This window comes from Cryptotermes secundus, unplaced genomic scaffold (genome assembly GCF_002891405.2).
Source record: "Cryptotermes secundus unplaced genomic scaffold, Csec_1.0 scaffold779, whole genome shotgun sequence".
NCBI lineage: Eukaryota > Metazoa > Arthropoda > Insecta > Blattodea > Kalotermitidae > Cryptotermes > Cryptotermes secundus.
Genome location: NW_019737096.1, coordinates 1644049 through 1661021, shown reverse-complemented (window position 1 = coordinate 1661021; position 16973 = coordinate 1644049). Strand labels below are relative to the sequence as shown.

The window sequence follows — 16973 nt, the reverse complement described above, 5'->3', positions numbered from 1 at the left end:
AAATTGGGTCTTACAAAATGATACTGAGACATGTACATGAAAAACTCTTCACAGTCAGATTTCCTGACAGGAGTGAATGGGAATACGGGTTTCGGCCTGATAGAAAAGGTGGACTGATCTGGTATATAGATGGTTCCAAGACAAATAAGGGCACTGGAGCTGGTGTGTACTGCTATGGCATGAGGCGGAAACTTAGTTCCAGCCTTGGGCAGTACACGATAGTATTCCAGGCAAAATTATATGCCATTATGGCATGTATTATGGAGAATTTAGATAGGAACTATAGAAATAGGAACATCTACATTCTATCTGAGAGCCAAGGTGCACATAAAGCGCTTGACAAACACCAGATCAATTCAAAATTGGTCTGAGATTGCCACCAAACCCTCATAGAACTGGCGAAACATAACAGGGTACAACTTATATGGGTGCCGGGGCATGAGGGTATTGCTAGAAACGAAACAGCAGACCAATTAGCTAAGATTGGAGCTGAACATCCGTTCATAGGACCTGAACTAGCCTGTGGCATCTCTATACGAGTTGCCAGACAGGCAATCAGGGACTGGACTAACATGAAATACAAGACGTACTGGACTCAGGCAAGCAAAGGGACTCATACGAGGGCCTTCTACTAAAAGAGCGAAGGAACTGTTGAAGTTAAACAGGAACCAGCTACGATGGATGGTAGGACTACTTACAGGACACTGTCACCTCAAAGGACACCTGTTCAACCTGGGACTAAGTGATAGTCCCACTTGTGAGAGGTGTTAAGAAGAAAATGAAACAGCCACACATATCCTTGTATGAATGTGAGGCCTTAGCTTATTTAAGACTACGTCACTTGGGTCAACGCTTTATGGAACCAAGTGACTATTTCGACGCCCCCACGTACAAAATCCTGCGCTTCATTGGAAGCGCTGGATTGCTGTGGGGATAATCAAAAGGGGAAGTAGAATAGACCACTGTAGGTCGAGGTGCAAGGGCCGAGAAGGCCTACCCTTCATACATTCATTCATTCAAGTGGTTCCGGATAGCGTCCATTGCGGAATATTGTGGTGGACATTCACATTCTACTCGCAGAGTTAATTTCGTCTGAATGGAACTAACTTCCATTTCCTGTAAGGCAGGACCTGAATTCTTAAGTATTGTTCAGAAGAAATTCGTGCTACCAATGATTAACAGTAAAACTGGACTACAATTCACCGCGCCATTTCTTACTGTCTGAGTGTCGAAAAGAAGATTCTGAACCTAGCACACAATTGGAACTCTCGAGAACACAAAGCGCCACGTGTGAGTGACTTAAAGAAAAAATGAACATGACACAAGAGCAAAGCAAAGCGTGTGGAGTCCGCCGACTGAAGCGCGTGGATTTGCTCCACGAGAAGTGAGGGTGGAAAGCTAGCGTCCGCACACAGATAAGGTTATTTCAAAACTCTGATTATTGGATGCATTTCTTCTACTCTTCCAAATAGATATCAATTTGTATGTACAGCGTCGGCACTCAAATCCTGTTTAGAATTTCGTTAAGAATGATTTGTTTGTGTTAGTGTTTTTTTTCTTGGAACTACAGCCCCAGTGGGCCTAGGCCTACCTCCATGAACTCCGTTCACTTCGGTTTTTCTAGATCTTACACATACGGTAGGACTCCTTCAGCGGGTGATCAGCTCGTCGCAAGGCCTCTACCTGTAGACAAACACAGAAAAACGCACACAAACATCCATGCCCTGAGTGGGATTCGAACCCACGATCTCGGCTTCAGAGCGAGCGAAGACAGTGCATGCCTTAGACCGCTCGGCTACCGTGACCGGCTTGTGTTAGTGTTAGTGTTAGTGTTAGAGAAAAAAACTGATTCTCCATCCTTTGAGATCAATTACGTTTTATTAAACCCCTACAGCAGAGGAGGCCGAAGCTTACATCAGGTTGTAGAAAAAATAAATAAAATTTTAAATATGATTGGCTTGAAATTTATTACGTCGTTTATAATGAACATAAGACCTTGCAAATTATGTGTGCTCTGACGTAAGAAATGGCTAGTAGCGTTTGGCCTTGTAGTTCCAGCATCATCATATTCTGGTTTGCAACGACCGTCAGTAATTTTCCTCTCTTAATCAAGTTTCCTGATGTAGGGTTTGTGGTACAACATTTATTTTTCGAACGGTTCTGGGGTTGAATGTCTCGTGTATTTGCCGTCATTGTACTCACGTCGCTCCAAGCTAATATTAGGTATGGCGCTGAGAGATCGAGAATCCACGCTGCTTAGCAACGGAAAGAGTTTCTGTCTCAGTAGAAACAAATGGAGACAAAAATCATCTCAGCAGTCAACCTTATTGGGCGAGCCGCTGAGGAAAGGGGCTAACTTTTCTTCACGGTTACTTCAAATCTGCATAAATATGCGACGTACCAAGAGCGAGACACTCAAATGTCTACTAAAATCTTAAGGAATGAAAACAACTGTCTCTTTTATAAATGTTTTGTTCCTCTTCTTTAAATAGTCAGGTCTGCTACAAGTGCTGCATATGAAACTCAGGTGGGTTAGTAAATTGGTTTGAGATCGACTAAACTGCACTGCTAACAGTTTAAATCAAACCAGAACGTAGATTACTACACTCTAATTTAACTACCAATTTTGCAGTGCCATATTCTCCACACTAAGTATAATGTTTGCCGGTCACGGTAGCCTAGCGGTCTAAGGCATGCACTGTCTTCGCTCGCTCGGAAGCCGGGATCGTGGGTTCGAATCCCACTAAGGGCATGGATGTTTGTGTGCGTTTTTCTGTGTTTGTCTACAGGTAGAGGCCTTGCGACGAGCTGATCACTCGCCCAAGGAGTCATACTGTATGTGTAAGATCTAGAAAAACCGAAGTGAACGGAGTTCATGGAGGTAGGACTAGGCTCACTGGGGCTGTAGTGCCAAGGAAAAAAAGTATAATATTTACACAGGAATGATTCGGTCGCCGAAGCCCCGTTGATAATGTGCATCCAATGCCCCTACATTAGTAATGTGATGAAAATCCTGTAGGCACAACTAAAACTACTCTCTGATATTCTTCGGCTCTATTGTCCTTAAATAGACAAAGAGTTTCAAATGCATTATGAATTTCTCTATGTATTTGATGGTGATTGCCTAAGAAAATGATATGAAGAAAAATATATGACACGATATTCGTCTCAATAGTAGCTACAACTTTCTTATCGTATATCTTAAATGTATACTCAGCTCTTCATAAAAATTGTTGACCTACTCGTATTTGAACACGTGTATATATAAACTCAAATTATTATTATTATACATTTTTTTGTTAAGAGTCTTTAAGATATCCGAATTTATTTTTAAAAAAGTTTCTTCAATGAAATCAGAGGTATTTCATACACGCAGACTTGCAGAAAACACACACAGATTTTTTAAACGTTTCTGACAAGCAGACATAACGGGCCTGACCTTATTAAGTCGAGACAAGTTAAACAAGTTAAAACGTAGGAAACCTGTTCATTTCTTGCAGATCGACAATAATGATTTGTACATATAGAGTCCTGCATTCAGTTCCTGACAAGTCAGCAAGAATGCTGTATTTAAAATAAGAACATGGCAGAAAACGCAATATTTATTTGTCTTGGCTGTGAGCTTCATGACCGAGGAATGATGTTTCGGTTTAAGGTAGGGACACAGCTTCTAGATCAAATCTGAGAAGGACCCAGCTTCTTGCCCAGTGGATACCGGGGACACTTTCCCTAGAGATAATGTAAGCAGAAAGTGAAAATGACCACTTGCCTCCACCTAGTGTCTAGGGTAGGAATGCGTGGCGCTATATGTCCACAACGCTCGCAGCCAAAAAGGAAGGACACATCACAGACACAGTACACACAGAAACGACTCCCATAGTGGACGAACCATACTATACGCGAGTTTGAATTCAGACATATAGATGAATAATCTTAACAAGTTTTAGTATATACAAATTTTATTATAGTTGACGAATAATGTACTTTCTAAATAATTTTATGAAAGACAGAAGATGGCAAACAATGTAATAGCTTAGCGTAAATAACGAACCTGAAGATGGCACTATGTTGCCGAAACATGTAGTAAGAAGCGACATATGAAATTGAGTGCACTACAAGACGGCCATTACATACGTATCATGGGTTCACTTTCTCATTATCTTCACTGCACTGTGCTTAATTAAGCGTTATGAAAACTTGAACTCTACCTTGACCAATCATTTCAAATTCAGCATGCCTCTCTGCAATGATTCATCAAACTCAAAATACTTCTTGTTTTACTATATCCTATTTTAAATTCATCACTAGACAAAAACTACTTTCAACGGGACACAAATGCAGATGCATTTAAATTACCATGTGCCGAATTTCAGTTAGGATCCTGTAATTACTACATATGCAGAACCTTATAATAGACTCTGACACGACTGTGATGGTTAAAGCTGTTCTCTGAACGTCAGGCTATAAGGGTGAGTAATGCTACTCAACTATTAGAGAAGCCCTGCATTCGAATCTCATCTCGGAGACCGACCGTCCTGATATAAATCCCTTTTGACTCCCACAGTCTTTTCCGTCTACTACTGGGATATTGATTTAATATAGGCCACGACCGCTTGGTTTCACGTGTTTTGCAATTTATCATTCACAGAAATCCTGTCATGTGACGCCATGTAACCGATCGTACTCGGCAAAGCGTATTTAATTAAATGCTGATGCAAGAAGAAACTTTTTTAAAGCTGGAACAGACGGATCGCAGTCACAATTGGACAGGGAATTTCAATATCGCAAATGGAGTCTTCATTCTTCCTTATCTACTTATCATTATCTGTCGACATTCTGCTGCCAATAGAAGGAAGTGCGGATATGAGCAGTTTCATCATCACCATGTCGGCATAGCTACACAAAGGAGTAAACAGACGTAACGTGAACGTAGAAGACGAAAAAGTGAACCACGCTGGTAGTAAGCACTAACACACATTTTCAGTCTCATTCAAGGTATATGGTAAAATAAAAACTTGTCGTTTTAACACAGTGCAAATATTAGCTGTCTCTTGCTCGGTTTATTTTAGAACATCCATGTTCAGTAAAGTGTGCTCCTGAGGCAACCTAACAATGTTTCTTCAACTACAGAATTCTACATAATTCCTTATTTTCGTCAAGGGTGTTCGGGGATGTTATTTGACATAAAATTATGTATCCTTACCGAGGATTTCCTATTTCTCGGTTTACTACTTTTTATTTAAATCGTTAAAGTAGGCAACATAATTACAGTCAGTCTTTAACACAGAATAAATTCATTTTCTTTATTTATAGTAAATAATGTCATATTTAACAATAAGGTACAATAACGGATATTACTGCTGAGAAGACTACTATCTTCTGAGTTGCTACAGAGGGTAGTTCCATAGAAATAATGCAACCTTTATCATCAGGGTTGAAGGGTAAGCTAAGCAAGATTTCGGCAATCAAGCCTACTTGCCCTGCTTGCCGACTGCTACTTATTTCTTTCATGTTTGTCTCCTTCTTCAAGGAAAAGAACACGATACGTTTCTCCGAAACGTCGGTGGGCTTCTTCCGAACTGTGCTGTGTTGAAATCCAGAAGATCGTATTCTTCATACTCACAGCTGTGAGAAGCTGATATCCAACAAATTAATATTGTTACTCCAACCATTTTAAAAATTTCAGTAGGCCTGCATAATGCTCTTTATTTTCATTACACAAATGGAACAGCTGTTTGTGTATGTATTAGCTCACTTCTTAGCAGCTAACTGAATAATATCTGCAAAACTTTTGCAATGGAGGGAGCTTCAGGTGGAATATTAGTATGTTACGTGTATGATTAAATTAAAGAAAATGGATCTGTCGATAAGCTGCACCCACACAGATATCAACTACTTCAAGATATAATGAAGCGTTGATTAATCAACTGCACATATCTGATGCAAAGAACTGCATACTATCTGCAGTGCACAACTGCGTAACATTCGGCACACTGTGCTAAAGGGTGCAACCGCATCAGTAGCCTACTGGCGATGCCAAGGAGTGACAAAATGTTACGGTGAGGTGGCCCCTAAGAGCACAGCGTTACGGCGAGATAACCCTCAATAGCACAGCGATAAGATGAGGTGGCCCCCAGTAGCACAACGTTACGGCGAGGTGGTCCACAATAGCACAAAGTTACGGCAAGGTGGACCTCAATAGAACAGCGCTACGGCGAGGTGGCCCCCAATAGCACAACGTTACAGCGAGGCGGCCCAAAATAGCACAGCGTTACGGCGATGTGGCTCACAATAGCAAAACATTAGGTGAGGTGGCCCCCATTAGCACAGTGTTACGGTGAGGTGGCCCACAATAGCACAGCATTACGGCGAGGTAGCCCACAATAGCAAAACATTAGGTGAGGTGGCCCCAAATAGCACAACGTTAGGGCGAAATGACCCACAATAACACAACGTTAGGTAACGTGGCCCCCAATAGCACAGCGTTACGGTGAAGTGCCCCCCCCCCACATAGCACAACGTTACAGTGAGGTGGCCCCCAATAGCACAGCCTTACAGTGAGGTGGTCACCATTAGCACAAAGTTACAGCGAGGTAGACCCCAAAAGCACAGCCTTACAGTGAGGTGGCCTCCAATAGCACAACGTTACGGTGAAGTGGACCCCCAATAGCACAACTTTACAGTGAGGTGGCCCCCATCAGCACAACGTTACGGTGAGGTAGCCCCCATTAGCACAAAGTTAGACTGAGGTGCCTCCATTAGCACAAGGTTACAGTGATGTGGGCCCCATTAGCACAAAGTTAGAGTGAGGTAGCCCCCAATAGCACAACGTTACAGTGAGGTGGCCCACAATAGCATGGCCTCAGGTGAGGTGACCCACAATAGCACAATGTTACGATGAGGTGTCCCCCATTAGCACAACCTTACAGTGAGGTTGCCCCCATTAGCACAACCTTACAGTGAGGTGGCCCCCATTAGAACAACCTTAGAGTGAGGTGGCCCCATTAGCACAACGTTACGATGAGGTAGACCCCAATAGCACAACGTTAGGGTGAGATGAAGCGGCCTCCGTAGTCTAGAGGTAACGTTCCCACCTCATGACTCGTAGTACGCGGGTTCAAATACCCGGCGGAGGTCGTCGAATTTTTAAGGGCGGAAAATTTCAGGGAACAAGTCCTCCGGGAGGGACTTTAAGCCGTGGGTCCCGTGTCGTAGCTTTACGGCACGTAAAAGAACCTCATATCTCCAAAGGAGGTCACTGAGCCAAATTACGGACGTTTCCCGCCCAACAGCAGTCTCTAATACCTCTGGTAGATGGGGGAAGCATTATAAATACCTCTCAGCTAGTAGAGCCGGTCTCGCTGGCTGGGCGGGACTGATGGTAAGCACCAGTACCGGTAGGCTATAGAGACTGGTAGAAATCATAGAGGGAAGCACAATTGACCAATACAGGTCTAAGTGCATGGGGAAACCCACCCTCTCCAATAACTAACTAGGGTGAGGTGGCTACCGTTAGCACAACGTTACTGTGAGGTGGCCCCCATTAGCACAACGTTACAGTGAGGTGGCCCCCATTAGTACAATGTTACGGTGAGGTGAAACCCAATAGCACAATGTTACGGTGAGGTGGCTACCATTAGCACAACCTTACAGTGAGGTGGCCCCCATTAGTACAATGTTACGGTGAGGTGAAACCCAATAGCACAATGTTACGGTGAGGTGGCTACCATTAGCACAACCTTACAGTGAGGTGGCCCCCATTAGTACAATGTTACGGTGAGGTGAAACCCAATAGCACAATGTTACGGTGAGGTGGCTACCATTAGCACAACGTTACAGTGAGGTGGCCCCCATTAGCATAACGTTACGGTGAGGTGGCACCAATGGCACAACGCTACAGTGAGCTGGCCACAATTGCATATTATTCCACTGGAACAAAGTTAAGGTGAGGTGACCACCCCCCCCACCCCCACCTAATATCCTTTGTAAAAATTCGTTAAAAGAATTATTAGTACGAGGTATAAACCCAGATGCTGCAAGCATCACTCGTTAAGTCATAGCCGGATGCTTTCTACTGTAGGATATAACAACATTGTGATGAAGGTTACGTTCCATTGTCTTGGAAACGCAAAGCACTTTTTCTTTGCTTTTACATCAGTTTTATAATTGGTAAACCAAACAGACGAAGCGGTAAGTGGTTGTCTTTACAGCAAAGGTAGACACGGGGAGAACCGGAGCAGTCATCAGAAGCAAGAAACTAAACGCCTTCCTTACACACGTCACCGGTTCAAGTGTCGCTGCCAGGAACGCACCGTAAATGACCACAGGTTTCCCGTTCTTCTTTAACAAACTTCAAATGAAACTGGCTGCGTCATGTTATCTGTTCCTTTTTACGAAGTTATCACACATGCTCTCTGGGAAAGGTTTCTTTATTTAACAACACTTAATACCTTTGTCAAATGAGAACTGAAAGGATGATTATATATCTTGCTGTGGTGTAAAGGGAAGTGGCAGTGGTATACATCATAACAGAGAAAACAGTAAAAATGCGCATGCGCAAAATGTGTCCCCGCCTCGAATTTGACTTCAGTGTCTATAGAGGAAATTCAAACCCTTCAGAACCTGAATAGCTGATGCAGAATCATAAATTAACCAAATAAACAAACATCTAGGCTCCCGAACTCCACACATGTAAGCCCCAAAGTCTGACCAGCAGGCACTATGCCACAAATTGTCAAAAGCAGCAGTCTGGTCTCTGAGCAGTAATTTGAATCTCTAGCTCACACAGCAGAACTGCGGTAGCTCATGCGTCTTTGCCCCACATTTTTGCCAACTTACGGAGACTGAAAAATTATCGTGGTTTATAAAACACTGTACGGAAGAACTGAGAGAGATCACGAAGTCAGTAAGTGTCGTAGGTTCAGAACTCAGATTTGAACCTCCCCCATCAAGAATTCGTGACATACGCCCTTCCGCTGAGTTAACCTGTTCGGTAGATGTGATTTTATTTGGCCGCTGTGTATGGGGTCTATTAAAGGTTCACTACCGAGAGCTCGTCAGCCTTAACAGTGACAAAAGAAACGCGAGAGACAATAATACCTGTTACTCAAGCATATGAGGTCTGGATAAACTGTCATTTTATGGGGTATTTTCTTGTCTATCCTATAAATATAGGCTGCCTCTGTGGTCTAGTGATCAGAGTTCCTGCCTGCAGATCCAGAGGTCCCGGGCACGATTCCCGGCGCTACCAGATTCTCTGAGAAGTAGTGGGTCTGGAAAGGGGTCCACTCAGCCTCGCGAGGATAATTGAGTAGCTATAAGGAAATAGCGGCTCCGGTCTAGAAAACCGAGATTAACGGCCGTGGGGATCCATTGAGTTGACCACGTGACACCCTCTATCCGCAAAAGTTGGCAATAACTTCGCCGACAAGTGGCGGTCGCTCGGTCGGTATAGTTTGCTTGTGGACTACAGGTCACGGAGTTTGTTTATATAGATGTGTGCGTGTGCATGTGGCTCTACAGTTCCTTTGTTAGACCTTGGCCGCTTTTCCAGTTTCTTAATCCTATACACAAATGGTAGGGCTCTTTGGATAGGGGATCAGCCTGTCGCAAGGCCGCTACCTACACAGAATAAACGCACACACAGACATCTATGCCTTGAGTTTGATTCGTACCCACGATCACAGCGTTCGATTGAGCGAAGACAGTTTATGCCTTAGACCAAGGGTCTCGAAACTACGGCCCGCGATGTGATTTTATCCGGCCAGCGAAAGAATTGTGCATAAATGCGCCAACTGAACTAATTTTCCAATGAGTACTGGTAAATGTGATTCCGAGCTTAGTGACCTGACATATTATACTGCAGTTCGATGGCTTAGCTGTGGAAAGGTTCTTTCGCGCTTCTTTCAGTTAAGGAATGAAATTGATAGATTTCTTACCGAGAAAAACCATCAAGAACCACTTTTATCAGATACCGAGTGGCTTTGGAAATTAGCATCTTTTGCTGATCTGGTGAACCATATGAACAATTTCAATTTGAAGTTGCAGGGTGAAAATAGCTTAGTCTGTGATTTATGTGCACTTATCAAGGCATTCAGAGCAAAGTTGATACTTCTGGAAAGGCAAGCGAAAAATTGTAACTTTGCAGAGTTGCATAAAAAGGGTGAAGCAGAATTTCCCTCCTCGTTTGAGAATTTAGTCATTTCAGGTTTGAAAGAACAATTTCGGAAGCAATTTGCTGATTTGGATTCCAGTGCTCAAGAAATTAGATTGTTTCAAAATCCGTTTGACTGTGATGCTGCAGATGTCTCAAGTCAAATTCAAATGGAAATTATTGGACTTCAGGAAAATTATCATATTAAAGACAAATACAAAGAAGGAAATTTGATTGAATTTTATATATTTCTGAACTATGAGCAATTTCCAAATTTAAAGAAATTTGCTTGTAAATTTATCTCCATGTTTGGGACGACATATCTGTGTGAACGAACTTTTTCCCAGATGAAGTACATCAAGTCGAAATACAGGGCAAATTTATCCAATGAACATTTACAGTCACTACTTGTGATTAGCGTTTCAAAATTTGAACCTCAATCTAATCAGATTTTAAGAATGCAAAAAGAGATCCATCATTCACATTGTTTTATTATAATTTGTGATGAAAATATGAGCATTTGCTGCTACTGTCTGTTGTCATTAATATACGATAATTTATTCTCACGTACTTTGTATTTAGTTTATGGAATTCTGTGCTTTCAATAAAACTCACATACCTAGAGTTATTAATTTCTCATTTTATCCGGCCCGTTAAAAGTGCTGAATTACCTAATGTGGCCCGCGGTTCGAAAAGTTTGGAGACCTCTGCCTTAGACCACGCGGTCACTGTGATCGGCTAGTTCCCTTATTTAGTCCTCGTTAATAAGGGCAACGGTAATAGAGTCTCTGCAGTAATTGGCAAAGGGTTAGGCGACGGATGTTCAATTTCTACACTAGCAAATATGTGCTTTTTCTTCGCGACCCTGCCTGCACTCTGCCGATAAGTTTCCAGTGCATTGTGCTTCATTAAGCAACTTTAGCATTTGCAGTTAGCTGCGGCAGTACCGTAAGGAAGATACGGAACTGGTCCTCTTTTTCAGGACTTAATTAATTCGGTCGGTGTGTCCACTTATTCTTACGTCCATACATAAAACATCCCAAGAGAAATTTCAAAGCACTCGACAACTGTAAAGCATTTCTCTAGAGCTGCAAGATTCAAAGTTACTCGGGGAGCAACAAACTATGCCGACTGAATATCGTTGTAGCATCGGCTACGAAAGTTGCAGAATTTTGAGTTCTTCAGTTGGAATCCCTCTGTCAAACAGCTGTGGTTACTGGTATTCTGTAACCTTCCTCTGCCCATCTAAGCGATTACCAGTCTGACCACTTCATTAGGTACGAATACAACCATGAGGCAGGACAGATATTCCACGCAAAATATCGGTTATTTCTCTTCGATTTTAACCGAACTTGAATGTGATGACGAATGTTAATGAAATCCCCCATATAAACTTTCACGCAAAACTGTTCTGCTGATCTCGAAATGCTACATGCGGGCAAACTGACAGACAAACATGGGAAATATAATAAGTACGTTTTGAAAATTTTCTTTGAAAATGGGCCAACTCTTCTAATGGAACGTTCCTTCCTTCTTATTGCTACTCTCAATGGTAAATAATAAACAATTTGAGTAATTTCAAATGTATTTAGTTATAAATACAAACCACTCCGTCCAATGTGACATATAAGTTTTTACTACATTAGAACTTATCTCCCTTACATCTCCCATCTATTGTGATGGTAGTTTCCAGTTTCTAATGATGTTCCCTCTGAAGATGGCCCGTAAGGACCGAAACATGTAAGGGAGATAAGTTTTAACGTAGTAAAAACTTATATGTCACATTGGACTGAGTGGTTTGTATTTATAATTGTTAGTGTGACGGACCAAAATGAAACAAATCAAACGTATTTGGTTACTTGATATACTGTAAAGTATTCTACCTTCCCTTTAACATGTCAAGTAATATGAGTCGTATTTAGAAATTACTAGCTCTGACAGGCCACGTCAAATGGGACCCTGCTCAACACGACATGGTGAGTCCTCAGCGGAAGTAGAATGCAGGATACCTTTGAATATTCGCGGACGGCCGACAAGAAGTAACGCTCAAGAGTTAGATTTGATGTGGTGCAAACAAACTCTCAGACTAAAAGAAAATAGCATGCAAGGTATTTCATAAATTGCTCTAGACTTGAATGAATTATCTGAAACAACCTAAGTAATTAAAAATACAAACTGCTGAAGGCAATACTTGCACCAAAGAGACAGGAGACAACAGCAGTATGAAGAAAATTATACAACGAGGAGCTTCATAATTGTTCAATTATTATTCGTACTGTGTTTAAATAAATGAGGATGAGATTGGTAGAATATGCCTACACCACTGGAAGGAGGGAGTGAGAAACGCATGCATTTTACACGGAAAACTCGAGAGCAGGTGCGACCTCTTGCAAGACGTGAACATTTACTCGTATGAGAGGATAACCTTATAAGAGATTGGGGATGTCCAATGGACTGAAATGGTTCAAGATAACAATAGACGGTGAGCTTTTCTGTAAACATTCGAACCTACGAGTTCCATAATGTGCATCTATTAGCTTCTCAAGGATTCTGGTTCGTGAAAAGGGCCCAAGTCAATATAATTTAATCCAATTTACATAGTGCAAACACCACAGTGTTCTAAAAATGTGTTTACATTTCGACCTTCTGTAATTAATTGACCTTTCTGATTGTGGTGTCAAACACACTTGGGCATTCAGTGCGACCATTGGCGTCGCTGCATTTTTCTTTTCTGCAAGGAGAAGGAGTCAGAAATTTTACTTCAAAGCTTGTCCACGTTTTTAATCTGTTTAAGAATATGCTTATGGATCGCCCTTCAGTATTCAGGTGAGAAGAATATTTTTTTAGATTATTTTAATATTTTGTATTAGTATTTGGCATATTTTCGTATTTTTTTCAATTTCATTTTTCAGAAATCCAGAACGAGTGCAGATGCCTGAGTTACATTCCCCCTGCAGACGCCCATGTGCATGACACGAAGCAGCCAGGGCTTCCTTTAATTCGACTACTGAGAACGAGTTACAACCACTGCCTTACCCATATTTTATGCTTTTTTATTGTTCTTAGTGGGGTGAGACAGTTCACTTGGTACTGCGGCCACTACTGGCCTATTGTAACCGCCCCGAATGATAGATGACGGCGATTGTCGAGCAATTAGTGGAATGAAGATTGACAGGGGAAACAGAAGTACTCGAAGAAAACCTGTCCCAGCTCACCTTTGCCCAACACAAATCTCACATGACCAGAGCCGGGCTCGAACCCTGGCCGCCGCGATGGGAAACCAGCGACTAACCGCCTGAGTTCTGGCGCGGCCTTAACCATGCTTTATGTGTCATCGAAACAACTATCTCTAGATCTCTAGATCTCTAGATCATAGGCTGCTGCGCTGTCTATGACAGTGTACTTTATACAGTTTTCAGAGAGATGTGTGGGATGAGCGCTAGGAGCGCTAAGGGTTCGGAGACGTCGGAAGTGTTCTGTAATCGTATTACATGTAACTATCCCTCGATAACAAAATCCTTATATACAAAACAGTAATTATACCAATTTGGACTTACGGCATTGAACTCTGGGGATGTGCCAGTAAGTCCAACATCAATATTATCCAAAGATCACAATCGAAAATCCTAAGGATGTTAGTCGATGCACCTTGGTATGTGTCAAACGAAACCCTACATTAAGACTTGAACATAAAATTCGTGAAAGAAATCATCCTGGACAGAAGCCGCCAACACATGAGCAAAATTGAAACCCACGAGAACGAACTATTGCAACCACTCAGATAGCCAATCAACAATAGAAGACTAAAAAGGAAATGGCCAAATGACCTGATATAAAACAAATTAAATTCTGAAGAGGTAATGTCGATGGACATTTTCCTCGCATGACATGTAATAGTCCTTAGCGAAACCATTAACCTATAGAATGTACGTAATTCTGATTGTTAATAAATAATAAACAAAAAAAAATAAAATAAAATAAATGTATATTACATGTACGTGGGCAACATGTTGAGAGAAATGGACTTGCCCCACTGCCCACGTTCCTGAGAAAAATGTTATGTAGTTATATAATCCATCTGAGAAGTCGAATTGGGCAAAGGGAAACTTTTCCTCGTACTTTTATCCCTGACACTGAACTTGTGGAAGTTATAAAACCATTTCATAAATCTAATACCCGGATTCCTGGCCGACATGTGAATTCCGTATCTTATGACGCATTGCTAGCTCGGTAAAACAAAAGTTGTTGCAAAGGCAACCAAGATAGTTTGTGTGTTTATGTGCGTGTGTGTGTGTTTTTCTTGGAGTGGGTTAAGATTGAGTCCACTTGGTACGTCTGTCACTGTTTGGCCTATTCTACCAGCCCCGGATGATGTATGATGGTGAACGATGTTGAATGTGGAACAGTTGTTGGAATAAGAATTGGCAGGAGAAACCGAAGTACTCGGAGGAAACCTGCCCCAGTGCCACTTTGTCCATCACAAATCCCACATGACCTGACCTTGGATCGAACCCGGGACGCCGTGGTGTGAACAGCATGTGTATTACTTTCCCTTCCAATACCTTTAGAGTGTGGCCTATTATAGTAATACTTAACTCATTATCAGTAGAAGTTCACTCGGTATTTTACGAGAACGTTGCAAATCTAAATTATAATTCATTTATGTTAATGAAATTTGCATAAGCCGAACGATTTCTTTCTTCGCGAAAGTGAAGTCTTTTTTTTTCATTTCGTAATGATCCTTAGCGTATACAGCTGTCAACATGTACTGACGTTGGTCCTGCATGCATTAACATCGCACGCTACAAGCGAGTGCATAAAGCAGAACGTTCTGCATACAGTGTTTACAATGATGTAATAGCATGATTAAATCCTTACACAGAATTTGCAAGTTCGTGTAGCTAAACTAATTATCCTGCAGCACTAGACAATGCATACGTTATATCATCCGATCACACACGCTTTTGCTACTAAACCTGATGATGCGGATGATTTGGGCATATGAAAGCAATGGGTATTTATTATCGTGATATACCTACTTGTCGAAAACGTGTACTACTATAGAAGGTTTTGGCTGACAATTGACCTTCAGCCTTACTACGGGCGTAACACTATTGATAGAGTGCAAAAGGTGATATTTTTATACTCACTAACTGATGTGAAGACTCCCCAAAATCTGGTGAAGGGAACCAGGTACTCCCAAAAGCATGCACATTTCGTATATTGGTAGGTCGACATGTCCTCTGTCACACTCACTTAATAATAACGAAATTGCATCATTGACGCAACGCACCTTGTGCTTTACCTTCAACCAGTCTACCGCACATGTCCTCCGTTCACTGCGGCAAAACGTGAACTAAACCAACACCGCCCATTTTCACTGCCGCGAATGCTCAAAATTTCGCACAAAAAATAGTAGAATGCCGTTATGTTCAATACGTTAGACTGCCAAGAGATGGCAGGTATGCCACTGACCTAGAGGACATCTATAAGCGTTAGTGGTAACTACTGAAGGTACCCAAACTCAAGTAAAACATTTGGATGACAGGTATTTAATAACTATTTAATTTTTAATATTTAATATTTAATAACCGCTACCATATACATTCCTTTCTTCGTAATGAAAATTGTTTTTTTTTTGGGGGGGGGGTCAGAATCTATTTTTATTTCATATAATTAAATATGTTTTATCCCTGGCTTAAATCATATGCCAGAATACTGATTTAAATCCTTCAGTGTCTAAAAGAATTGGGGTTGATATAGTTTGTGGACTATCATGACGATCATGACATAATATTTAAATCTGGACTGAATGTTATATCGGATTTATTGAATGAAATGAACTCCCATTATTTCTCAACAAAATTCATCTATATTATCCTAAGGATTTACTATTCCAACATGCAACTATACATTTTGTGCAACAGGTAGATGGAAAGACTAATGATACGATTCCTTTACCTTGCAAATACAAATGTACTGCTGAAAATTATTCACAGCCTAGAGTAAGACATTACTTTTCCCTGTACATTAGATATCTATCCTATCAAAAATTGTTCCATCTAAAAGTTAGGCTCCATATTTTGTTATGAATAACTTTTCTTTAGGATAAATAGCTCAGTCGGTATACATATAGGCTAAGGGCTGGACGGGCAGATTTTGAGTCCCAGCAGGGGCAATACTTTCCTCTTCTCCATAGCATCCAGGCCAGCTCTCCAGCCCACCCAGCCTCTTCTCCAATGGGTACAGGGGTATGTTCCCCTGGGGTAAAGCAGCAGTGGTGTGAAAATGACCACCCACCTCCATCTAGTGTCACGGTCAAGAATTGTGGAGCTATACCTTCACTCACACATACATCTTCATGGCAACGTGCTTAATTAATTAAGCACAGAGACAACTTTCCCTAAATGATTCTGAGGAAATACATAGTTAAATTTGAGCATCATGTAAGAAATTTAGAAAATTCCTTTAATAACTTGTTTCATTTATCCCTATTCAGTACTTCTGGATATTAAAATAGACACAGCCAGAACATTATGAATACATTTTAATCATTTTGTGTGAAGAATGTAAACAAAATTGGAAAGTGTTCCCCATTCTGGAGTATACAGTATTTTGGAAGAGTAATTTCTTTCAATTTCAATTTTACATTCAATTTATGTTATCTCTTAAATAGCATACATTAATTAGTGACAAAGCTCACTGAATTCAAGAGGGGAACTATTCTTTAATATCTGCAACTTAGATTCCCTTCCTTCCATCCTTTTATCCCTTCCATACCATTAGATCCTGCTTATTTCCAATAAGACAGTGCATAAAG

At 41.3% G+C, this 16973-nt stretch overlaps 1 protein-coding gene across 1 annotated transcript in view; it reads right to left on the bottom strand.

Annotated features, from left to right (window-relative positions):
• The window catches only part of LOC111870198, a 196856-nt gene extending 181329 nt beyond the window's left edge, over positions 1 to 15527 (bottom strand). The window contains exon 1 of the mRNA XM_023862286.2: positions 15304 to 15527. Coding sequence (XP_023718054.1) covers positions 15304 to 15391 — 88 coding nt within the window. The 5' untranslated portion in view covers positions 15392 to 15527. The remainder of the gene's footprint in view (positions 1 to 15303) is intronic.
• Positions 15528 to 16973: the final 1446 nt, after the last annotated feature.